Source organism: Semicossyphus pulcher, unplaced genomic scaffold (genome assembly GCF_022749685.1).
Source record: "Semicossyphus pulcher isolate SPU_LCO1_2020_fin unplaced genomic scaffold, fSemPul1.0.p SCAF_13, whole genome shotgun sequence".
NCBI classification, from domain to species: Eukaryota; Metazoa; Chordata; class Actinopteri; order Labriformes; family Labridae; genus Semicossyphus; species Semicossyphus pulcher.
Window position 1 is genome coordinate 22919293 of NW_027211637.1, and position 27140 is coordinate 22946432.

At 45.0% G+C, this 27140-nt stretch overlaps 1 protein-coding gene across 2 annotated transcripts in view; it reads left to right on the plus strand.

The window, feature by feature from the left end:
• The first annotated feature begins 249 nt into the window (after positions 1–249).
• The window catches only part of LOC138589192 (protein bicaudal D homolog 2-like), a 41277-nt gene continuing 14386 nt past the window's right edge, over positions 250–27140 (plus strand). For both annotated transcript variants that reach the window (XM_069659384.1, XM_069659385.1), the window contains exons 1-3: positions 250–757; positions 16614–16826; positions 26699–26851. In XM_069659384.1, coding sequence (XP_069515485.1) covers positions 518–757; positions 16614–16826; positions 26699–26851 — 606 coding nt within the window. In that variant the 5' untranslated portion in view covers positions 250–517. The remainder of the gene's footprint in view (positions 758–16613; positions 16827–26698; positions 26852–27140) is intronic.

Genomic DNA, 27140 nt, shown 5'->3' on the forward strand with positions numbered 1-27140 from the left:
TAGAACAGCTCTATTACATATTAAAAAATGAATTGTTTTTAGCGATTACATGCTGTTACTAAATATATTTTATTCGTATTTTAGAACATGAACCAGGTAAAATAAAAATACAACCAAACATGGTCTGAAGAAGACTATTTCCGTCGACAATAGCTTTAATTTGAAACTAAGAACCAGAAGTTGAACATCCTTTTTCTCCTCTTGGCAGTTGGTACTCCTGCTCCGGCGCAATTGCTCCAACAAGCCGGGGGAGAGGTGAAGGAAACGCAGGATCTCAACGATGGAGCATTTCTAGGAGATAACGGCGAGCTCCCCCGTCGGAGGTAATTAAACATAGGCATCTACATGACCAAAGAAGCAAGACCGGCAACGAGAAAAGCAACCGTAACAATCATGCAATTTAAATATAGACGAATCTAAGCAACCGCTTCAAGGTTACACCGCTTGAAGACGCCCCATCATCCCCCTTGTCGCTGATCAGCTGGCGTACGTTGGTTGATCGTCACCGGTACCGACCATGTCCGTGGAAGAGCAGGGCTATCCCGACGCTATGCTGTTGCGTGAAGCCGGTCCAGAATGGATGCGGGCAGAGATCGAGCGTCTCGCCCGGGAGCTGAGTGAGACAACGAACGAGAAGATCCAGGCGGCGGAGTACGGGCTGGTGGTGCTGGAGGAGAAGCAGCAGCTCAAACAGCAGTACGATGACCTGGAGATTGAGTACGAGGCCGTCAGACAGGAGCTAGATCAACTGAAAGAGGTAGGTTGTAATTTTCTTTTACAGAAAATGCCTAAGGAATAAAAAAAACCAAAAAACTAAAATTACTATGTATAGGCCCTACGCAGTTACCCCCCAAAATAGTCACCTGACATGTCTTTTGGGGCGTTTATCCTTATCATACTAAAAAAATGAGTTTTCTTCTCTTAGGTAATAATTTTTTATTTCTTCATTATATTGGACTTGATTTGCTTTGACATTTGGGAAGGCATCAGCCATAAAAAAGCTGCCTGTCATCCCACAAGGTCAGAACAGCAAGATGAGGAGGGGATGCTTCCTCTGTAGCCGGCTCCACACCCCACCCCCTCTTCCATCAGGGTTTCCCCCATTGCATTGCCACCTTTTCATTTATTTATGCTGCTCTTATGGCCTCTTCTTCAAGACATTCCTGTCTGAATTTGCTAGTCGAGGCCTGGTTTGTATCCATTCCCCAGTTTATAATGTCTTAATCTTGATCTGCAGTTTGTACAGATATGGCCATCAATACAGGGTGTGATCAGCAGTACTTTGCTCTACATATTTAATGTGATACCAGTCATTTGTATCCTGGTAACAATTACCTGCTGAGATCACATTTAAAGCCAGCACCTTTTAAATGTATGATGGACCTTGGATATCTTGTCACAGTGTCTCACAGCTCAGATGTTCCCTCCTCTTAGAACAAGAGTAACTAGTTTAGTTGAGGGGCGGGAGCAGGTTTGAATTTTAAAACTTCCCGCTCAGAGGCGAGAGAGGGATGAACCACTCGCAGAGGAAACCAAGTAAGTTACAGCCCTTTGGGAATGGAAAGAATGTTGAGTGACGGTTCAAGCTGGGCTAGTGAGTCAGATAAAGGATGTGTCTGTTTTTCTGAACAGTGGCCAGACTTATTCTCTGCTGCTGTTTCACACTGTGTCCGACTTCCCTCACCAGAGCAGCAGTTTGTCTTTGTCTTGTGATGTAGAAGTAGTCAAGTTTGACTTTATAGTGACGTTATGCACATAGTTCAGCCAACAGCTGCAGCCTCTGGACTCATCCTGTGCCCACACATAGTTAATAAGAAGATTCTTGCTTTGACACAAGCTCTTTTCTCACATCCTCCTTCAAAATATCGGCCCCTTCTGTGTCCTCCTTCCTCTAAGGCAAGGCAGGTTTATTTATACAGCACATTTCAAACACGGTGGCAATTCAAAGTGCAAAGGGAGAGAAAACTAACAGCCGAGGAAGCTGACATCATGGAAAACCCCTTATTTCTTTGCCAGAAATCTTCTCCTCTCTCTCTCTCTCTCTCTCTCTCGTCTTTGTGCATTTCAGAAGAAAGTTTTCAGCTCCCTGCTCCTCCGTCCTTTCTGTCCATCCTCCAGTCGCCCCCTCTCTTGTTTTTGTTATTGCTGAAAAGAGGAGGTCTCATGGCTGTCTCAGCAACTCCTGCTCAGTTTCCCATGCATGTCTTTGGCAAGAAGGCCTAGCTCTGCCACAGAGGAATGACAGCAAAAAGCTCTGAATAGAAGCGACTGTTTGGAAATGCTCTAAAAGAGGAACCATGGCAGCAAAATAGAACGAATAAAAAGAAGTGGGGACAAACTGAATAAAAAGAAGAGGGGGCATTTGAGGCAGATTTTTTTTTATTTCAAATTATGCCAGTTGAAAGAAACTGGTTGGACTCATAGACTGTGTCCTCTCTTTGTTTCTGTCTACTGATGGAACACAAACATCCATCTGTGTGGGCAATAAACTCAATTGTTTGCTCAAAAGCTGCAGCAGAAGCTCTTTCTTTGGCCTCAGGGTTGAGTTATACTGGTTGTAGATCAGTAGTCAGATGTTAACCTTTGAAAAAAAACAGCTATATTTCTTTACCCCAACCCCCCCAACTCAATCTCTGTTTGAAGGGCAGCAGTGATGCTATCACAACGACAAACACATTCTTCTCCACTTCCTTTCATTGTCTGTAGAAAAACAGTGGGAAGGAAACATATGATAAGCTCCTGTCACATAAGGGGCTAAATTTAAGCATATCCCCCCACTGAAAATCTAAACTTATAATACATTAAATCATTGTAGGACAATTGTCATTAATCAGCCTCAGTCTTACAGCAGTTATTTCTCCTGTCTGCTATAAATGCCATCTTCTCTTTGGTACATGACTACTATTCACACGGATGGCGACAATGTTTGGATGTCTGCTTGTCTTCTGGAGGACTTAAACGGACTCAAATAGAACGTCTGGAAGATTTGCGGAGTCCACTGGATCCTCTCCAGTGACCTAAACTTCTCCTCAAACTTTCTATTATGCACAAACAAAACACAATAGAAAACAAGCTCAGATTTATGTGAGTGTTTAGTAACTCTTTTTCTCATGCTGGACTTAAACAGCCAACAAGAAATCATCATGACAGCGAGCAAACTTCCCCTGCCATTTAACCAATCCTCATCTCACCTACCCTCGGACAGAGCACTAGTTTGCACTCAAACACACCCCCACACACACGCACGCTGCTCCTGAGGCAGGAAGATGGAGGAATTCTCTGCACCACTGTTGCTTAGTAACGGCACAGCTCTGGGTCTTAATTTGAGCAGCCGTGCTGCTTCCTGAGCAGGTGCTGCTGAGGGATCATCTCCCTGCTAGCTATAATAGTACATCTACGCATTCACACTGGATGGAAGTTACCATGCGGTTGTTATTGATATCCACATTATGTATAATAATTGGATGTATAATCTTTTGGTGTATCGTTGGAATACGGCTGCAGCTAGAGCAGTGTCAGCCTTGCTTCACCTCTTCCTCATTCACTTCTTCGCCTCGTAGCTACAAACTACTTTCTTGGGCAACAGGGATAGACTACTATGTATAGCATATCAATTTATTCTCCCTCTTTCACTCCACTGAAAAGGAGGCTGCGTTTGGTAATCGGTACATTGTGAAAGTGAGTCAATTTGCAGTGTTACAGTTCAGGAGGAAACACAGAGGGACTCTGCAGAGACTTGATTTGATCAGGCATTGCTCTGTGAGTCTGCAGCTTCTCCTCAAGGTAGTATTTGAAACACAGTATATGATATCTCACAGCTGATTTAAGCTGCTCATTCTTCAAACAGTGCTCTGATTAAGGCACTTTTACATGCAAGGCTGCAGTGGAGATGTGATAAAGCTCTGTGGACTTTTACCCAGCTATCATTCAGAACGCGGAGCACAGTCTTAGTCACAAGTTAAAGTAGCTAATGACATTATTGTACACTCAAGCAGGGCGAGAGCGTGAGGTGTGGTGTTCCCTTAGCTGTTGTTGATATTCTTAAGGTAAGCCACTCACAGGTGACATCACATGCCACACCTCCAGCTGTAAATGTACTTCTAAGGGACGTGCTGGCTCCTGCATCGAGTATGCGCCTGTGTGGAGAACTGTGGCCTTTCTTATGGTTTATGTCAATTTAATGAGATAGATCAAAGCGGCCACTTAGACGTTATCACCTTTCTGAAGATCAATGATCCACAGACAATCCCACAGTCCTTTTCATTCATTTATATCTATAACTAAGTCTTTCTTTTCCTGAGTACAGAGACAATGGCACTTTGATAAAGGCTTAGAGCTCTTCGGGCCCTGGTCGCACTGCGACGAGTGTCAGAGACCACACTGTTCTTCCCCCTGCAACTTTCCTATCATTGGAGCGGCAGCTGTGAACTGCTCTGTGGAATTCAACCAGACAATCACAACCCTAAATATTGTTAAGCTCAGTAAAACCTGGGCTCTCTGTGTTCGGCTCGCTGGCCTTTTGTGTTTGAGCCAACTGGGGTTAACAGGTCTTGGGTGTCACAGACGAAGAGAGGGTTAAATGCCAGCGAACACAGTGTATAACAAAGGAGAGATGGAGAGAGGCGTCCCATTGTGGGTACATTTGAAAGGATTGGTCACTTTTGTCCTTTTTGAAATGGCAGATCACTAAAGGATATATCCCAATGTCCTTAAACAAAGATATCTGGTGGGACTAAGCCCTTTCTGTTGTGTTAAATGGGTTGGATGCTGATTGGACGTCAGTAGAAAATACGAGGAGGACACTAAACCTATCTGGAGCCTCATATGAAGAGTCATAAATAAAGTCAGTCGCATATTATGGGATTGCCACATCAAGCTATGTTTTATCAGCAGCTGCTGCTCTCTCACTCCCATCTTTTTCCCTTAATTCAGCCATTCTTATGGCTTATCACAAACTCCCAGCCAGTCCGAATGGCTCATTAACGACACCATACTCTATCATTAATAATTTTAGTCTTTAGGCTTTTAGTCTGTGTTTAGTAACGTTGTTGCCTCTATCTGTGAGCTAGCATATGCTAAAGCTTTGAGCATTGTGTGGGGTCTGATCGGCCCTTATATCCATAATGTTTTTGCTGGACAGCAAGTCTGCAGTTAACGGGTAATCTTTTCTAAATGGCACTAAATAAAGTCCCAAATCCCCTACCCTCTGTGCCCTAAGAGGATGAATCCCAGCCGCTGTGCACAGGGCTTACGGAGGTCTGGGAGTCTGCCAGCCTCGGCAATAGTTGGCAGACGGCAGAGCCAGGGACAGGTAGGTGCGTTTTGGGGTAAGACTGCCCAGAGGCTGCCAGGTAATCTTGGGAATATGCCCTGCCCCGTCATGGCCTAGTAGCCTACTACATGGGCTGCTAAACCGAACAGTCTGTTCTCTGAATTCTGTCAGGCCTGGCATTTATGAATCTCAGTCCTTATTGTAAAGAGCACCAGTATAATCATTCTTTGTTGTATTTCACGGTTAATTTAAGGTGATCAAACAGGCCGGTGTATCCACAAGATGCCCTCACATTGGCTAATGTTGCCTTTAGCGTCACAGAAGGACGACCATATGGTGTCGCAAAGTAATGAAAGAATCAGTTTTAGGTAAAATGCCCCCCTGCTAATCCGTAATGATTTTAAGCGCTTTTGTCCTTAAGTCTGATGAGCAAAATACCACCAGCACCCGTCCAACGTTTACCACAGCTACGTTTACCGTGGAGCGTTAGAGGAAGGCTTTTTTACTGCTTTGGCTGCTTGAAATATTTTCGGACTGCATTATTTGTTTGCACTAAAGGAGCCAGGAGGTGTAGAAGGAACATGCAGCAGTACTGAGGTAGCTTGTTTGCCGTGCGAATGACTGAGAGCCCTCAATTAAACTCGCATCAAGTTCCCACTCACAAGCCTCTCAGAGGTTGCTGTTGTCTACTGATAGAGGAACACTGTGACTGTTCAGGGAAATATTATATAATGTGATTTTCTGTGCGTCATCAGGTCACATTCAGAGACACTGCCTTATGGCTGCAGTAAATGTTCATTAAGTTGTCAGGTAGTATAAGTAGAGCATGTCCATAAATTCAATCACAGATAAGCAGCAGCAATAAAAATGGACAATTTTATTATTTATTATGTATGTACTATATTTGACCCTCTTATTGTAAATCATACAATAAAAGGTTATATAAGTTAGATTTATTCATTTTGAGATAGTCTAACATTTACCAATGTCAGCAGTGTATCTAGAGAGGCTGTATGGTAGCATGGCAGGGTCATGATTGCACCATTTTAATCCAATAACAGTAGACCGGGGCCAGATCAGGCAGGAGTCCAGGCTAAAAGCAGAGGATGAGGTCATAATGGCTGTATGCCTCTGACAACACAACATGGTTCTCTCAGGCAATAGGCCGCTCTCCTGTTTCCCTTCTTCTGCTACACACGACAACGTTTAACGTAAAAGCAGCCTCAACAAAGAAGCCAGTGTGACGGCACGTGACTGAGCTGGACGTGTGTTAGTAACACAATGGCTTTTTACTCCTCTCTCGGACATGTCAAGTTGTGCGAGTGAGTCTCTTGCGTCCTGTATTTTTTACTTTCGCCACATCATTAAAAGTTAACCGTCCCTTTAATGCTCAATCATTCCTTTAATAGAGTTTGAGGATTAAATCTGTGGGCCCACAAACCTTCCTTGTCTTCTCAGCCGCACAAGCCAAGCAACACGATCAACACACAGTGACACCCTGGTATGTGATATATTGTAACATCTCTGAGTGCCTCTTTATGGCTTTGTGTTTTGAGCATAAATCTTGGCAGTGGGTTTTCTGTAACCAGAAGGACTCTTACTGAGTCCAAGCAAAGCTCTGCTCAATCAAATCGTCCTTCTTCAGTTCCTTCTATTGAAATGAAGTCGGAATGCCCCCCCGCTGCCCCCCGCTCTACATCCTGTTTACTTGAGTGGAGTTTTGCTTTTTATAGCGGGTAGGAAGCAAATGAAATATGGCTCTGTATGAGTCCGGAAGCCTTTTAGAGGATTAAAGGAAATGACCACATGAGGTTCATCAGAGAAGTCACTTCTGTCACCTGTCTTCAACAAGGAACAACGAGACGTATGCCTCAACGATCCGTTATTTTTAAATGACGGGATGTGCTGCTTACCCCGAGGTTTATTGACAATAACACTCATAATGCTGCACTTCCTTACTGGTCATCAGCAACAAAGACAGGAACCCGCATTTAATAACTCTATAAAGTCATCCATCTTTAGATGCACTTCAAAAGCTGTGCAGCAGGAGTTTTTCAATGTGTGAGGGCGTTTGAAAATATGTGCTGAATAGAAAAATCAAGTTTGTCTTGTCAGCAGACTAAAGTAGCATCCCAGATGCATTAAGAGCATTTTAAACTTAAAGGTTGATTTGCAAGTTTCCAAGAGCAATCTGATCTGTTAACAAACATAACAAGCAAGAAGAGACACACGAATGTTGATTGATATCAAACGTTCACATTTCTGCATATTGTAGGATGCTTTACTTTGCTGGACTGTGATACGCAGAGTATATTGAGGTTTTCCCCTTGGAGTATTTGTCTCGCAGAGAGCTGAAGGGAATATCCTGAGAGAAACAAAAGCTGGGGGTGCAACACTCACCGTGCTTATTAGCATATATGAAGAGCAGGAATAAATTTGTGTTGGCTTTAAGTGGGCAGATGGTTGGTGCCCCACCCTGACCTCCAGATATATACACACACATCCTGAGGGGTATGACTTTCCCCACCCGCATCCTCCAACTGACCAACTAACTTCTCTGCAGTTTGCCTCTGGGCATTCTGTTGTTTGTTGCAGAGATCAGGGACGAGATGTAGACAGATACTGTTCTGTTTACATGACATCATCTCAATTATCTCCTGACTGACTGTAGTGATGTCAATGTCACCTAAATTAATTAATCTGGAGGGCAGGCTTAATAGGTTGTCTATTCAAAAATATGCAAACCCAATTTTAAAGGGTCGTCCCATCCACCCGGGGGTACCTTTTAAAATTCAACCAGTCAGAGAGCAGCAGCGTGTCTACATCCTCTCCACGCTCCATCCCCACTCCCCTCCATCCTTCTCCTTCCCCAGGCTCCCATTGTAAATAGGCTAGTGGGACTGGGTCCCCCTGTCACAGTGTGCCATACCCCAAGTCTCATGGAGCCCACGCTTTGAAACCCTCAGGCATGATTGAACAGGGGAGAGGAGAGGGAGGAATTGGGAATAGAAGTAGTGTAAAAAGGGAGGGGAGATAATAAGACAGAGCTGTATAGTTGGGCAGAAGGGGGGTGCCTGTATAGAAATGACAACATTAGAGTTTGGGTTCATAGGGAACCAGCAGAGGAGGGGGGTTTTAATTGGATGTGTGCCAGCCTCTCAGGGGTCCTTGAAGAACGGGGAGAGGAAGAGAGGTTATGATGGGAGGGGCCCTGCCTTGGTTTCCTGTGGGAACCAGCTCACTCGCTTTTAGATGGGAGAAGAAAAGGAGTTTCTCCATCAGCTGGAGTTTAAAGTGCTGGGGACTTTAAATGGAGAATAACCAGCTATCTCCTGTACAGAAAACCTTTAATAAATCTGCATCTCATGTGAAAGCAGTCGGCTGTGTTCCAGTATTTGTTCAGCATTGATTCGGGGGGGTTCTGTTTGGCTTTTCTTTCATCTTTTTGTCATTGTTGAGCTTGAATGCTCTGTTGTTGCTGAGATGTAAAGGTATTGTGGAGTTTACTGTTTATTTTGAACACTATATGAAAGGACGTATTGTGGAACCAGAACCAAAGACAATCACGTGTCTGTGCGCAAATACGGAACTGAAGGTTAAGGAGAGAACAGTATCTGAATACAACAGATATGATCTATTATGTGCCCAGCAGTGTTAAGGATAATGAGCCCACACCTCATTCTTACCTCATTGACCCTAGATATTACCCTGCTGGTAGAGAGACGGCGTGCACACACAGTCACATACAGGATTTAATTACTGCAAATGGGGAGGGGGGGGTCATTAGTCTCTGTCTGGCCGGGAGCGAGGGCAGGACCTGCCCAGGAGACCATGGGCAGGGTGTGGGAGGGGGAGGAGAGAGGTGTTAGGGACAGCACATAGAGGAGGTTTTGGACAGAGCTGTAGCCAAGTTGCAACACTTGAAGCACCTGATGTAAAACCTCATGTAGAAGCCATATTGAGTTTCTTCAGCCCCTCCCCCATCCTGTCAGGGCTCCTTCCTGATTGATTAGACGTGTCTGAACACTAATGGAGTCCTGGATGATGAGGGGAATTACATTAGGGAATTACCTAATTGATTATTATTGTAAGGTTAAATGGCAGCTGCTATGGCATGATAAGAAAACCATCTCCACCAACTGTCAACAAATACACAAACACATGGATTGGATGTGTTCTTGACCTTCTCCTTCTTCCTACAATCCCGACCTTGGACTTCAGAAGACACAGTGAATGTGTGTGTGAGTAATGCATATTTGTTCATGTGTGTACCCCAGCTGCGGCCCCAGCTGCTCCCCTCCTCTGTCATTTCTGTCAGTGAAACGAGCGGCCGTTCAGCAGTGGAAGTCACATGTAAAGGTTCCTCTGGGAGCAGTGTCTTCTGGGAAATCTGTTGAAACACTAAATAGAGCCTCAGTTTGATTCACTGCTTGTTTACCACGACGAAGGCTTGGCCAGAACGCAAAGAGCAAAAACCAAAAATACATCAAAGCAACCTCAGACCAGCGCGCTCTTTGTTGAAACAAGTCTCAGACTGGAGAGGGACGGGACGCTGTTCGGCGAGGACCCATGCCAGAGAAAGAGGGAGGTGAGCAAGCTGTGCGAGGCTGAGCTCTAAAACAGCCATCTGTGTCAGTGGCATCCCCCCGCCCTGCCTCTACTGACCACCTCCCTCTCCCTCACTGTAATTGGCATTGTAGCCATAACGACGGCGGTTCCCCTGGGGTGCTGGCGCGTGGACCTGGGAGATTTCATGCAGACGCGGAGCGTCGGGCAGAAAGGGGAAGCGACAGCATGACTACGGGCAGGCTCAGATAAGGCTGTGTTTGCATTGCAAATGATTGAGGGTGCGAATGCCCAGAGCTGGAGCTTGTATGGAAAATTGCTGTGATATGAAGGGCGATAAAGAACCCGTCTCCAGCCCAGACGTTGATAGGGAGGTGCGATATATCAGACCTATTGAATCTGTGCTCTCCCTGGAGAGATCGGCTTTTCCCCCATTCTGTGGCAGATTTAGCAGCCGAACAATAGACCCAATAAACAGCCAAGGATAAACAGATGCTTCCTTGTGATTAATTGACTGCTAGGACAAGAGTAGAGTTTTAAACATGGTGGTTTGTTTCCCTCAGTGTCTAAGAAAGAAGAGAAGATTTTTCATTGTGGTGTATTTGATAGAAACAAAAACTCAAGTCAAGAGGAGCTTTCTCAGGAAATACTTAACCCCACTGAAATCTGCTTCTTCTCTAAATGTTGATAGTGGAACATGGTTTGTTTTCAGGCTTAGCCACTAGCGGTGTGAAAATTACTCCACTGCCTGATCAGTAACATGTAAAAACCACCCTCATCTTATGTATCACAAACACTGAAAGCTAAATAAACTGCTTTCAGTCCCAGGGTTCTTTAGCTCACTGCCTGGAGCATAATAACTGTTTTGACCAGTAATAACACAGGAGCCAGCCGCTGAACACCCACACTATAGAGCCTTCAGTCTGACACACACAGTGTAATGACAGTGTCGGGCTTGACTGTCCTCCTTTTGCAGGTGTTTCACCTTTTTATTAAGGAGAGAATATATTTCCTCTGAAGTCCTGTCTTTGTAGACGTACGATGAATAAAGATCAGCTGAACACGAGCTCCGATCTGACCAAAGACTTCACACAGAATCTCTAATGCTGACTTCAGATTAGTGTCCTGTGTGAAGGCGGAATAAAATATGATTTGTGGTTTTCCCCAGCCGGATCACATGAAAGCTCTAACTAGCTCTTAATCATTACACGCTGATGTACGCTGGGAGAATCTGCGTAGAGTTTCACTGAGCTGCGGCAGCCCAATTAGGCTATTCTGATATTTTTTATGGGTAAGGACGACTTCTTCAGTGAGGCGTGTAAAGGGCCTCATGAGTCTGATTAGTACATCACCCGTACTCGGAGATCTCTGTGTGTGTGTGTGTTTGCTTTAAGTGCAGGAGTATACCTTCTCCCAGTTGCTCCATCCCCTCCGGCGGTTTCTCTCTCTCTCTGTCCTGGCCTGCAATTCAGTAGAACCACAATCTGGCGCAGCTTTCTGCTTGTATTTCAGAGGTTTTCTCCCTTCCAGGCGCAGATTATGTTCAGCCAGTTTACTCGAGGCTAAATCATTTCTTTTCTAGGAAATATGTGCGTCTCCAATTCACATGTGGGTATGTTTCTCTAACCCCTGCTTTTTTAATATTCCCTGTAGAGTATTCCCTGCCTTTTGGCGTGCTGTGCAACCCCTGTACGTGTTGAAAAACACGATTCGCATGCCGTGTTGCCGGGAACCCCTACACGGCTTTGAACACTCTCCTCTCTCAGAGGGCAGAGCAAGCCTCGACTCGGCTGGAGCACCAGGTGCTGCAGTGTGGCTGACTGCAGGGCACACTGGGAAAAATTGGAAATGGGACGTGTGTTGGGTGTGTGAAATTGTCCAGGCCTGTGTTTGAATAAAAAGCCCAACGGCTCTGTGCTATGCGGTGAATCAATGTGGCTCTGTGCCAGGCAACGGCTAATATCTCTGCCTCCCACGTTCGCATTTCTCTCACCCTCTTTCTCCTTGGACATATCATGCCTTGCATACGTGTTCCTGTTTAATAAGACAGCTTCTTCTACAAATCCGACTAGAATGTTGCTTTAATTTTGCTGTGGAAAATCTCTAAATTAAAGGTTCAAATTGGAAGTTTCTGATTTAGGGAGAAGCTCATTTAAACCTTGGTGAGTTAATCATAACCAGCACAAAGTGCATCTCTGTCTTTTGCATTTCTCTCCCTCCCCCACAGAAGAGTAAAGTCTGAAGTAAATCATTATCTTCTGTTACTCATTAAAGAAAGTGTCATTGGCTTTGACTTTTTTAACTTACTATAATCAGCAAGGCTCCCACAGTAAATGAAGTTAACTAAAACAAGCACACTCTGCCATGTGACATGTTTGCATTCCTCACAGATCCACGTTATACAGCCTGTCGGTGCAGAAATAACACTGTGAGCTGTTCGGTCTTAAAGGAATAAACAAAGCAGAGAGTGCTAAGGCTCCTGAGTGTAGAATAGTGGGTCAACATGCCGTGCTCGGTCACATTACTGCTGCTGGAAGCCGCTGCTTTGTCACATTTCTTTTGAACATGCCCAAAGAGATGTGTATCATAAAGAGTTGATAGTGGACGGCTAAATATAGACTATAACACACAGCTCAAGGCAAAGCCAAGTCTCTGGCTGTGCGGTGGCCTGCGAACAGAGCGACGGAGATAAAGAGGGAGAAAGGCAGGATGTCTCTGTTTATCATCACAAACTGTCGCTCCACGTGAGCCGTGTTTCACGAGGCACCAGAATGTATCCAGTTTTTTTTTCTTCCTCCTTTCAGCTCCACCTCTCTTCCTCCGCAGTCGCCTACAATGACTAACACTGACCGGCCTTCAGTGTGTGCTGGAAAACTGCTTTGGCATACAGGGTCGACCTCAACACTCACACTGAACTCATCTGTGTGACACAGGGTTATATTGTTCGGCGTTCGTCACAGCCTAATGTTGTCATCGCGCAAGAATGTTGCTGAAGAGACCAAAATCAGCCCACTCTTATTCACGAGTCTTGCCAAATGCATTCTCATAACAAATGTCTGCACTTAGAGGTTGTGTTGTTTGGGTTTGCACAGGAGGCATGCCCTGATGTGCCCTATCTGGCATGCAGAGATTTGCATGTCCGCATTGTGTTTCCAAATCTGTTTAGATCTGCTCTGGTTTTCCACCCAAGGAATGCAGATGTTACCTTTATATCTGTTGCTTTGGTCATCTTGACGACATGCCAACCTACTTGCAGCTAAACAAACGAGAACTTTTTCACTCTTCTCGTAGCTGCGACTCCTGCTCCCTCTCCGTCTTAAATCCTGATTCCATTTCTCCATTTCTGTCCGCCTCTCCTCCTGCTTTGTGCAGCGAGCTTTACTCTCCTGTTAGAGCCAGGCTGCGAGACCACAGGGGGCTAAATGGAAACTTGGAAAGGAGATGATTATAGCTGGACCAGAGATAAAAGAATCCGATCCAAATCCAGAGAGTTTTCTAATTGGCTTTTATTCCTAAGGCAGGCTTGTCAAGAGGACTCACGAGTATTGATTGAAATATTCCAGGCCTCCTTTTTTTCGATCCAGCCCCGTGCACTGATCATGTGTGTGTGCGTGTGTTCGCGTAAAGCTACCCATTTGGTTTATTCCCCATTCCAGAGGGTCTTCAGTAATCATATCTTTGGAGACGCTCACTATTCTCCCTTCACACCACAGAAACACTGTTTTCTTCCTGCGAGACAGAAACTGAAAATACAATTTTAGATTTGGTTCACGTGAGCGCCTCTGAGACTGGCAGTATTGATCTGTTTGCTACCTGCCTGACACCCAGAGCCCATTTCCCTTGTGCTCTTGACTCACCGGATCAGAGAAACATACGCAGGAGGATTCTGAGCAGAGATAGCTTGAGTGAACCCTGTGACCTATATTCTCCCTTTTAAATTCCTGCCGAATGTAAAGTGGCGAACATTAAATGCAGGGCTGCAGCCGCCAAGACCCCGTGTTTAGCCTTTCCCCTCTTTTATTGGAGAGTAATCATAGTAAAATAGTGTGAATCACAGTTAAGTCCTGATGCGTCTCACCCTCTAATCAGTGGACTTTGTCTCTGAAAGCTGTGCCCTTTTGTAAGATTAGAGGACAATGCGACGCTAACACCATGATCCAACATGCTTTGAGTCTGCTGACCTGTCGAGGAACACACTGTCGTCGCCACATTTGTGTTGATGAAAGATGAACTGATTTAGGGTTAAACACCCTGAATGTAAAATGAGCCTCATTACCAGAGCAACCAGTGTTTTAAAAAGGCCTTGTTGGTGTCCTTCCTTCTGCATTCACCCACGCAAAAGTCTTTATTTATACCTATGAGTGTTTCCATGTGGTCATCTTATGACCGGTGTTTCAGATCTGCTCTTCTGGTGTGAGCGACGTATGGGGAAGTAATGAAAATAAATGTGACGGCTGAGATCATTATATCAATCACATGGTGCTTTTTGACCACAGTGATTATGTACTTTGATCTCCGCCTGACAGCCTCACATATAAAGACCAGCCCAGGGTGTCTTAACCTCAGCCCATAATGTATGCACTCATCTGGAATCACATATCTGCTTCTGTTGAGAATAAATCTCTTTGAATTATTGACTTTTCCTCATGTAGCATCATGTTAGCTGCAGCCTTCTGCGAGGGAAATCTGTGAGGAAATCCAGAGCAGACAGCGTGCTAATGACTAAAGATCTGCCTTTGATTAGCTTTACAAGAGATTAATAATCCACGCTCAACTGCCCAATGTAAAAAAACACAACATATGGCAAGCTAAAGATGAATTATAAATTGGGTGGGCAGCTTACTGTGGGATTGTAGGCTTGGTCGCGTGCGTCCCCAATTTACCCTCCCTTAAAGTAGCCTAAACCCACGCTTGGAGCGTCCGGATTAAAGGCCTTGGGTCAGTGGGTTTTGGCAAGGGGCTCTACTTTCTGTTTGAAGGACAGGCCTCTTAGATTGGATTGATTGAAGCCCCTTCCATGATTACAATGATGGGATTCCCCTGGTTTCTGATTGGGTTAATCCTGTCGCTTCATTATTTTCAGTCTCCTGGTGATTAACTTGTGATTTTTAGATAGAAAGAAAAAGGTGGTGACGCTATGAGGAGAGTTCGTTTACAGACTGTGACTGACATTAGTCATTTATTGACAGATCTGTTGTCATTTAACAGCCATGTGAACTTTGGTTATAAGATTACTACAGCACCGCCCGGTTGTTAAGGCACAATGATTACTGGCTTTATAGATCTTATGTAACTGTTCTAAACTAAATGCATGTGCTCCAAAATCATAGTTTGTTGCATGTATCTTTAAGGCTTTAGTTTATCAGTTTCCTTAAACCCAAGGTAGAGTATATAGCAGCTCAGAAACTGTTTGCAGATATAAGTACGTTTGTTAAAGGGAAAGGGTCTTCAGTACATTAGCACTATCATATGTAGCTGTTAATACAGTCTAGAGAAGAGATTCAATAACGATTTCAAACTGCTGTTGCTTCTAAATAGACCATATTGTGTCTCAGCGCGTGAGTGTATCTGCTAACCGTCACTATCTCCCACTTTAGATCGTCATCTTTCCTGGAACGTGAGAGATATGCGAGCCACTCTGCACGAGACGTGATGTCACGCACTCCTGTAACCCATTAAACTAGTTTTTACATATTCAGCTAAGTCCCGCAAGTAGGTCAGCGCGACCACTACAAATTTCCAGATTTTCCTTTCTCTAAAGGAATTACTGGGATTAATACGATACGCAGTCAAAGGGAGAAAATCCCGCAGCAGCCAGTCACGTGCGGATGGAAGGGGGTAGCAGGTCAGAGAGAGGAGAGAGTGCACTGCATCTGCAAACAAGGTCACATCCAGTGCCTCAGGTGATTTCAGATTACTGCCTGCGCTCAGGCTGCGAGACGAGATGAGAATCAGAATGTCCATCAGCCTGCTGGTAGTTACAGGATCGGAAATGAAATCTGTAATCATGGCGGTGGTTATTATGAGACGGGGAGAGTAGCCTAACCTAGATCCTGCTGCAGTTAAGGACTCTCTCTCTCTCTGCCTGTCTCTCTTTCTGTTTGGCTCTTTCATATTTTGCTGCCTTGCAGGCCGTTAACAAATTAAGGTCAAATTACAACAGCACCATGGGCACCACTAATAACAGTTTTTCATATTGCACAGTCAAACTGCATGACGTTTTCAGCCCTTCCACATAGACTATTGTCTAAAAGAAGGTAAAAGATGGGCCTGTATGTCCCCCGTAGTTATTTAATTTTCATAAAACCTCGTCCCCATTGGGAAATCCGTAAAAATCAAATAATATCTGCTGACCCTCTCGTACTCGTGCTATGATCTCCTAAGGTATTAAGAGCATTACAACCCAGGCGTCTCATGATCAGCCAGACACTAGTCCATTTGCTCTACTTTTCCTGTTTGGTTTTCCCATCTGTGGAGTCACTGCTGAGCACGTGCGAGGGAGGCCAACATCCTGCGGGAAAGGGAGGGAGGGATGGGGGACGAACAAGGGGGAAGATGGGATGATGCAGCCCAGATGGAGCCTGACTGATTATCTCTACTGCTGTGGTTCAACTGGGGACTGTCCTGTAATCACAGAGAAAACCTATGCCTGCAAAATTACAATATTCAAAGTTTAAACAGCCAGTTGATGCTTCATCCCTTCATCTTGATTTTGGCCACTAAAAAAAGATGATCTATATTCCTTTCGAATAACAACTCCTTTCTGTATCTCCAGGCCTTTGGACAAGCCTACTCCAACCACAGGAAGGTGGCAGCGGATGGGGAGAGCCGTGAGGAGTCTCTGATCCAGGAGTCGGCCTACAAGGAGGCCTACTACGAGCAGAGGGTCCTGGAGCTGCAGGCCGAGCTTCGCCAGACACGCAACATCCTCACCAATACCCAGTCTGAGAATGAACGTCTGAACAGCATCTCCCAGGAGATGAGAGAGGTAACTTTTGGGGATACTTGTACCAGAAATGATGCAATTTAATACGCAGAGTTTAAAGACACATCATGTTTGAAAAGTAGCTTGATTAAGCCCCTGCAAAGACTATTACTATAAATCAGTCCACACTGTCATCTCTTTCCTGCGTCACTACTTTGAAAAAGAATCCTTTATGTAATGCGTTTAGAGTTGAAGCAGAGGGCTGTGTCTGCTCCTGTTTGCTTGCAGCTATTAAGAACAAGAGGTGTGTTTGTTGATTTTATCCTCTGATGTTCTTTATCCGTCTGAAGCTACTGAAACACTACAGATGTTCATCACTGATCAGTCTCCAGCCCTGTGTAGCTGAGCCCAGGGGGGAAACTGTGGCATACGGCATTTACCTTTAATGACTTTGTTTGCTGTGCAAAGAAAAGAGATTAAGATGAAGAAGAGCGCGAATTGTCCTCTTAGATAACTAGTCAAACAGCTGTAGGGGAAGAAGGAATGCTGCGTAATAACTGCACTGACATTTGTTTGTCTGTTAATGTCAATATATCTGTCCCAACCTGTATTATCTCCAGGGTGTGATTGCATATCTAACGGCTGGTGTGTTTTGGACATGCTAAAACAAGACTAATCATCCTGTAATTACTGTAGGACAGGGACACCCTGCCTTCAAGCCCTAATGTGTTTACCGCTACCCTTATTGTGATGCAGGGTGGAGCTACCCTACCTGAACTCCCTCATCCAGGTCTACACTCCCTCTGCCAATGAAAGGCGCCTGGTGCTCCCATCACAACAGGGCCCCAAGTTGCTAGCTAGACTGTCCGCAGAGTCCCTGTCACCTTTAAGATGGAGACCCAGCTCTTTCATGAACACCAACACACTTAATGATATTGATGACGCTGCTGTTGCTCTGCCTCTGTGCACTTCCTGTCAGCACCCATGTCCGATAGCACTTGAAGCTGTATGTTGTCACTTACTGATTCCCTCCTGTCTTGTCCTTGCTTGTTTTGTATTAACTCTCAGATGTACGTCACTTTGGACAAAAGCCTCTAAATGTTATTGTAACATTGTAACCGACACCCTTATTGTGATGCAGGGTGGAGCTACAATCACAGAGGTAAACAGAGGTCATGGGAAGTGTGCTCTGTTGCAAACGATGGCATGATTGCACATGAAAAATGATTGAATTAATAACTTAAATTGGTGTAAACTTTTGCATGACAACAGTGCTTAACCTGTTGCCCCAGCTGTGGCTTTAGTGACATGCCTCGCCTTGGACAAGCCTTTATTAATGCTCTGTTACATTAAGTCTGTTTAAACTGAAACCTCAGAATCAGAGCGATCCCTTTACACATTCCTGCAAACATTCTCAGATCCTTCCCTCACAGCCTCCCCAACTATCATAATGCAAACCTTTATAGTCTGCGCCCCACTTTGGACAATGTCTGACCTCTTCACTGCTGCCATTTACATATAGTCACAGCTAATTGACCTCATTAGAAGAGACAAGAGCGCGGCGCAGAGCGTGGGCTGAGTGTCTCTGCCAATGGCACGCATGTGTGATTGAGCTGGTGATGAGGAGATTGAATTAACAGGAGAGCACTACAGGCTGAAATCACAGTGACTGAGAGACGTGAAGGGCTTTGAAGGGAGACTGTTTGACACAAAGACAGGGAGACATGAAGAGCTGAGAGAGATGAGTCTGACGGGGAGGTTAGAATGATAATGAGTGGTTTGAAGTTACAACTTACTTACCCTGATAGTGCACACAACCCTTTCACAGTGCATCATTTATTTTTCTCAGCCCACTGTTTAACGCTCGCACTATGTGGCTGTTAAACTAATCAAATCTTCCTGTCTCTGTGCGCAGCAGATTTAGCCAACCACTGTTTTTCAGGTCAATTTGTTTGGCGTTAAAAAGAGAGACCCCCCCCCCCCTCCTGAGTAAAGTCTTTGGCAGACAGCGACGGGACTCTCGGCTTGTTTTGTGTGTGTCACTGCTTGAGACAGATGTCGGCAGCATTTCTTACTGAGATTAGTGAAAACGACTTAAAAATGGCATGTCCCTCACAACGACTTAAGTTCCGGAAAGCTCTAAATTCCTCTATAATTAGGTCAGCTGCTGCTCAGCTCTGCATCTAAGTTGGTAAAGTTGGGCATTATTGGAGCCAGATGTGGCTCAGCAGACATGTTATGGAAACAGAATTAAGTTCCTCTCCCTGCAGCAGTCCAAACTCAGCTTCCTGCTTATGTGATCTACAGCTTTCATGAACCTGGTGTTGCACTGGTGGCCTGCGTGAAGGTGCCATTCCCATTATAAACACCCTAATGCAGCTCCATGGCCCCCAGCCAGCTCTAATTGGCCCTCTAAAAGAGCCTGGTGTGTAAACCGCCCAATGTATGGGATATAATGACACCCTTCTAATGGTACTTCTGTGGGTGCTAGGAGGGGAGTGTGTGTGGCAGGCAAATGTAGGGAGCCTGGGCACTGAGGCTGGCATTGTGACCACACTGACAGGATTGAAAGAGGCCTTTGTCTCCTGGGATTCAAATTAGCCCAAAAGCTGATGCAGGGAGAAAAGGGGGGGGCACTCGGAGATGATGAGAATGGTAGTAAAGAAAGAGAAGGAGGCCTAAAACCCGTTAGAGAAAGAGACAGGCTTAATGAGAGTAGATTCAGCACCATTGGTGGAGCGGTGCTGCTTTTCTGGGACAGCGTGGCTAATCACATTGAGTCAGGAGGCTGATTGAATGACTTAATTTCATCGTGGAAGGCAGCTGACAGTTGGGCTGCAACTGTTTCCTTTTGTGTTTGTGTGAATGTGATTTTTCTCCTGGTGTTTTTAGGCTACGAGCTTCCGTGGCAAAAAGAAGGCCGTACAAAACGTAATTTCACTGCATGTTGTTCACTATCAGTGAAGAGATAATGTCATCTTGTACAGAACTGAAGGCTTCCCTTAGTGTAAAATGGCTTTTATGTCTGTACAGGGCCAGTTCATTCACAAGCAGTTAGTTACAGCGCTTCAGCCGGGTGCTTCCGTCACATTGAAACACCTCCCAGGCAGCCTCTCGCGCCAAAGACTCGAATGTTCGCCCCGAGCACCGATAAGACACATTTCGCTGCTACGGTGTCGTCTACAGGATTAGGGCCTCCACAAAGAGCCAGTAACATTGTAGGGAGGCGCTCTCTAATAGGCATGACTTCATTAAATTCAATCTCATGGCTGGAGAAGAATGTGCCTACAGTGATGGCTGCCATTATCCTCACAGAATGAGGATCCCCCATAGCCTGAGGAAATAATGATGGAAGATAAAAGTGCGATCAGCGTCGATATTTACTCTCTATTCACTTTCACAAACGTTCTGTTTTCTCTGCATCGCCACATGAATGCTTGCAGTACTTCCACTCTCATGCTGTGTGTAAGAATAACTGTCATCCTGATATAATCCACTTTCCCTCGCAGACACATAAATTGTGGTGTTGTGCTTTTTGTCAATCAGCGTGATGTGTGAGCCATTCAAATGCTGATTGCTTTTTCCACCTCATTGACGCAGTGGCTGGAGCTGCCGTTTCATTTGGCCGGATTAAACACCTGACAGAGAGGCGGGGATTGAGAGGGAACAGATTGGACGTAAGAGCAGAAACTCAGCTGTCATGACGTTGCCGAAGCTTTACCTTGATTACTAAAAGGTCAGAGTTGAGCGGTAAAGGGAGCCGAGGAGGGCTGCTCTTTGTTCCCTGTGATTACCGTCTGACGCGAGGCTAATGTAACTGACTCCTGGAGGGCTTTGGGGTGTTGATGTCGCCTGCCTTATTATTTCTTGTGACATTTATGCTGAGACAGATTGCTGCTGTCTGGATGTAGCTGGGAGGAGGGAGAAGTATAGAAAAACAAACGGAGAGAAAAATGGGCCTCTAAAGATCAGACTTACTGGGCTGCAGGGGAACATGAGAGGGAGAAAATAGGTGTGAAGAAACTCTACTTCGGTTTCCATTTGTTCACCGACCATTTCTTCTGCTGCGATACAGCTTCCTCTAAAGCCCTGGGTTAGCTGGCCATAGCGCCCAATATCACCTAATCTAGCTACATGCGTCATAGATTGATGGGTGTTTTCAGCCTTTAGGAAGGGGGTACTCTAAAATACATGCAGAAGATTTGCCATTGATCCTTTTGTATCAGCTTTAAGAAAGCTCTGAAAGTGTCCCGTTATTGATTTGAGTCCCCGGCTCACAGCACCACAGTGGCTTTCAACAGCAGATCAATAGCTCCTAATAAATCAACCACACAGGTCACACATTCACTCAGACTAATGGGTGTAAACGCACTCCCGTGCACATTTCTCCACTCTCAACCAAATGACCTAAATTTCACTGTTAAGTACGCGCAGGCACACTTTGACCCTGTGGGCTCAGCAGGCACACACAGGGGCAAAGCACCACGAGCAATGCGCTCGTAAGGTTCCTTCCACTCTTACTTTTTAATTGTCTCGTTGAAAAGTGTGACCTTGAGTGTTTTCTCTTCATAATGGAGTCTGGGGAGGCTGAATGGAACGACAACTGCTCCCAGCAAAGAGGAGGATAAAAGCAGATCTGCTTTCACCCACTTTCTCGACTCTGACAGTAGCAACGGGCCCCCGAGCTTCATTATGCCTTTGCTCTGTCTAAAGCTATATTAGAGGGGGTTGGGCTGCACTGCATCTACGATTCATTTCTCGTCTCTCCGGAAGGTAATCCTGTGATGAGCCCGGCTCTGTAGAGTTAGATTTAACTCGGGCTGACGTGACCTTGGCGTGCCGGAGTGCCTGCAGGACATATAAAGTAGAGATAGACCGATATGTTTTTTTCAGGGCTGATACCGATACCGATTATTAGTAGTCAAAGAGGCCGATAGCCGATATTTGGAGCCGATTTTCATTTGCAGTAAAAGTGAAAATATTGGCGAGTGAAAAACCCAGTTTTAAATTGATCTCTTATCGGCCGTCACAGTGAAAGTGAAAATATTGGCGTCAAAATTTTGAATAATACAAACTCCAACACTTAACTTTGTTTAAATGCCTTTAAGCATATGCATCAGAGCCAAAATAACCCAGTTTTAAATTGATCTTATCGGCCGTCGGATTAAAAAAAAAAAAAAAGGCCGATGCGCGTCAAAATGCCGAATATCGGCGCCGATAATCGGTCTATCCCTAATATAAAGTTTTTTTCATCAGCTCACTGAAGTCCGAAAGTCTTCTCAGGAGCATCACTAGAGATCTGCAAGCAGAAGTAAGCATGGCTGCTCCTGTCTGCATCTCTATTTCCTGATAGATATATATGATGGAACTAAAAGGTCAGTGTGAGGAATGAACTCAACTGCGACGGATACATGGCCTCTAACAGCAAACTGACACATTCAGAGGAGAGAGGGGAAGGTCGGGTATTAGAGAGAGAAGCAAAGGGAGCTAAAAAAAGATCGACCTGCTTTTGGGAACATCTTTTCACTTTGTAGGAATAGAAATTTTGGGGAAAGAATCTCCTGCATGAGCATTTTAGTGGCGTGCAAAGTGAGCAGGATGGAGGGTGAAAGGGAGGTCAGGAGAATGAGAGTGCAAAAGAGAGGCAGGAAGACGATGAATATATTTATATCAACCCCGTCTATGCTAACATATCAATAATACAGGCTTGTGCCATCTGGGAGTCTGGACAGCACTTTCATTGAACCAAACTGAGGGATAAGCGCCAGTAAATATGGATTTTGCTAAAATGCAAGCTGGACTCTGTGAAGTTCTTAAGAAGAGAGAACAGCCTTTAATAAAGTATTAAAACAGTCCTAATCTACACTTGAGTTAAGCCTGAGACTTTGCCACCACGGCTCGCTAAGTGATGGAGCTATTTCCCATAGAAGGAGAGGTCGTAGCAGCTCAGAAACATTAAGAAATTACTTCGAGCTTTAGTGAGATTTAAGCTGGCTCAGCCACACTGTGCTGTCAGAAGCAGAAACAGGAAGCTTTAGAGTTCATTCACAGTGAAGTACAGTTAGAAGAAGCTCAGAAATGTTTGCTTTCGTGACATTTTGCACCCATAAGAAGTTCATGAGTGAAAAACGACTCACATTTTATCTTGCGTACACATTAATCCTCCATATACTTTTTAATTTATAGTAAGTCAACCCTGTCCTGCAGGTTTATGGTATGGTTTTAACTGCCACCCACTCTGCGTGGTAGTGACACATTTGCCTGTGTGTGTGTGGTGTGTGTGCAGCTGTCCAGACATCACCTGTAGTGACAGCAGGCAGGGGGTCATCATTAACCACACACAGTATTCTGGTCATGAAAGGCTTCTCCCTGACAAACTCTCTAAGGGCGGCACCTCAGATTGCTGTCACCCCACACCCCGGTGTATCTAACAAGCCACACACACGCACACACATTCCCAGGAGAGGCGTGCTCCCCTCATATAATTAAATGTTATTCAGTGGGATCGCACATGGTCGCCAAAAACCCCGACGACTTTACTCAAATCAACTTCCATGAGGCGGCAGGGCAGTGTAGCCCCGCCCCCCGCTGTCGCTGAGGGAGTTCAGCGTAGCAGAGGATGTGGAAGCAAGGTGAAAGGTCAAAGCCCGGGTATGCATTGTAATCAGATTGGAGGAGGATGTTAATCAGGTTCAGTAGTAGCCTGTATTCAGTGCGACTAAACAGCACTGACCCTCCAGCTGAGGCACATGTAACCCCGGCCAGGAAAAGACCCGAGCAACCAGCTGGTGCAGCTTTACTGAGTTAAAAACAAGAGATTAATTCACAGATTCGAAGATAATTCTGATGATCTTCATGACATTATTGTCTTTATGTCGTCTGATAGCCCAAAGCTGACTAGCAAAGTCGCTGATTCTATGACTCCAGCTCTTTATTCATTTTTGCTTTAATTCAGTCCTCTCTCTTCGCAGTATGGAGGCTTAGTCGTAGGCCTGATATGTATTGTAAGCTCATGCATTATGCAGTAATGCACTAACATCAGGGCTCTCGTGCAGCAAACACCCACGCTCATTAGGCATGCGCAAAGCCCCGCTGAATATTAATGCACCTTCAAACGTCAGCCTCAGATCGGCTCTGCGCACACTGATGAATTATTACACAGAGGAAATGAGGAACGCTCCTCATCAGCGGGGATTTAGCAACATATTTGTTGTTGGTGGATTGCTCTCTAAATGAGCTAAAGTAAATTCAGATTACAGAGAGGAGTAAATACAAATTGATTTTGCTGCACACAAGTCTCTTGAGACGCATTACTACTCACTATTTTGGAGCATGAATTGTAGTTTACAACTGCACTGTTTTACTGTGTTATACTTAGGGAAGCACGATAGTGGATTTTTTGATGATATTTTCCAACCCTTTTTGCCAATTGCTGATTTCAGTACCGATATATTTGGCACCTAATAGCAGAGAACATCAATAATTGATATCAAGGGTGGGGGTTTAGCTTAGTTGGTAGTGCAGGCGCCCCATGTACAGAGGTTACTGTCCTCAACGCTAGAGATAGATCGATACGGTTTTTTCAGGGCCGATACCGATACTGATTATTAGTAGTCTAGGAGGCCGATAACCGTTATTTGGAGCCGATATTCATTTGCAGTAAAAGTTAAAATATTGGCGTCAAAATTTTGAATAATACAAACTCCAAGACTTAACTTTGTTTAAATGCCTTTAAGCATATGTTTATTAAACAAACAAACAAACAAAAAGTGCAGGGAGTTCCCAGGGTCAGCAGCATCTCTTATAAAGTTAACTGAAACTTTAAATAAATAAATAAATAACTTCCTGAAGTTTTATAAAGTAAATAAAACAAAGTTGAATAAAATTTGCAAAGAAATGAACTCTTATCGGCCGTCAGATTTTAAAAAATGCCGAATGTCGGCACCGATAATCGGTCTATCCCTACTCGATGCACTGATCGCAGGCTCACTCCCAGCCTGCAGATCCATTTGGTCCATGTCCTCCCCCCTCTCTGCTCCCCACATTTCCTGTCTGTCTTCAGCTGTCCTGTATAATAAAGGCAAATTGCCAAAAACATCATCTTTAAAAAAAAAAAAAAAGAAGAATTGATATCATGCCTACTCTTATTATAGTGGCAGACAGATGCAGATTTTACCTATTGCACAGAACGAATACATATGCAGACATCTTCACGATTGACAGAAGAGGCGTGGTGCATGCATTGCACGCGCACACTCGCACTGAGTTAATGTCTTAACATTACATCAAGCTTTTTGAGGAAGTCATTGAGCATTTAGGCATACTTAAAGCGTTGTTTTATCAGGGGAAAATATCGGCAGAAAAAATCGGCAGAAAAATGACATATCTGTCGATGCCGGTGCCGGTGCCGATACCGATAACATGCTGATAATATCATGCATCCCTAGTTATACTCATCTATGAATAGTGAGTGACGAGGAAACCTCAATGATGTTGTTATTCAAAGGTGTTTCTAACCATCAGTGTGCCTGTCACCACCTGCTCATTATCCGCCCTGTTTAATAAGTATTATACCTGATGTGTACGCAGTCTCAAGGCAGTGTTGACATGAGGGAGTCTGCAAAGTGAAAGCCTCCCTGGGTTGATTTCCTCTGCTCGTTGAAAGGATCTTAGAGCAGGGATTGCGTTGTCGCCACATGGTGACCGCATGAGAGGAAGGGGCCACCTGGTCGGAGGATTGGGACACTAATTGTCCCTCTGGTGTGAGGTTATCTCTGCCAAGTCTCCTGAGGGGAAAGTCACGAGTCACACACGCATACACAGCTGCAAACACACATGCAAATCCCAGCTTTATTGTAGATACAGAGGCTGCTACTCTTCTCTTACAAACATGTGAATACACACACATCAGCAGCTATGGATTGAAGCTTTGACGGATATCTCTGCATTCATCCTCGCTTGCAAACATGAACATTCAAGGTCAGTCCAGGCAGCGCCGCATAGAGATCTGTTTCACACACTTTCCCAACTGTTTCTCACGTTACGTGTGCATATTCGTTTATTGATTTCAAAGAGGATGAGGCCCACCCTCCTTCAGTGAGTATCCCCTTACTGCAGAGCTTTTACCTATTCTCTAAGAGCCACCGGGTAGCATGTCCTCCACCCAAATGTCCTGTGGGGCTCTTATGTTTGGGGATGAGCCAAACAGCAGGGGTGGGAGGGCAGCGACAACCCTTGAGAGAAGAGGACGGAGGTTTAAACAGGCTGCTTTTCGAGGTAGTGAGGGACAGGTGGCCTAGCAAGGCTGATCGGATCCTTTTAGCTTTCGGTTTGTGTCGGTGTCTGCAAGTGGGGGAGGGGCACGCATGTCTCTTACAAGTGTAACCTTTAGATTATTAATAATGCCTTTCAGCAGCAGCATCATTTATGTGCATTAGCGGCAGTTTCATTATGCTCCACACTCGACTCCTGACTTCCTCAGTCATGCTGATCAGTCCTTGTGTAGAGAATCGAGCGCAATCCATCCATTCCTCTTTAGAAAATTAGACCATTACTGTTCTTCCCGGCCATTGAATGCCCGTCGCCATGAGCGAGATAAGTAGGCTTCAGTCACTTTGGAGCCATCAGACCTGGCAGGCCGGCACGCTTGTGGCCCACTGCCCGGAAAGACACCTGGTCCTTCCCTCTCAAACCTGAACAACACACCAAACACACACAAACACAAACACACACAGGGTTTTGGCCATATGGGAGCCCTCTCTTATCTAGCAGGATTTAGAGTGTTTAAGAGCCAACCTGACACAAACAGTTACACCACAGCAACTATATCCAATCAATCGCAATCTCTCCCTCACTCAGTCAAACGAGATTGAAGTAGTGGTCACTGACAGCTCTTCCTCCTCTCCCTCTGTCCGCCTCGTTTGTCCCCCCTACAGAACAGCCAGATGGTGGAGCTCCAGAGGAATCAGCTGCGCGATGACATCAAGGAGTACAAGTTCCTGGAGGCTCGTCTGCTGCAGGACTACACCGAGCTGGAGGAGGAGAACATCTCGCTGCAGAAGCAGGTCTCCATGCTCAAGCAGAGCCAGGTGAGGATGTGCAATTTTTAAGTAAGAGGATACGGGTAGGAGCATCATACATTTGTTTTAATGCAGCTGTCTTAGTTCCAGACATCCACTTCAAAATCTTACTACATCTCAGACCCTACAGGCCCTTCACATCCCACGCATCAGATGTCCATCTCTCTCCCTCTTGTACTGATTAGACTGCCAAAAGAAGAACAGGCTCTTTAATATTCAGATTTAATTATGATAATAAAAACATCCTCTGATAGAGGAAAGAGCTATTCAACTGCTTTTTTTCCCTTTAATCCTGGGG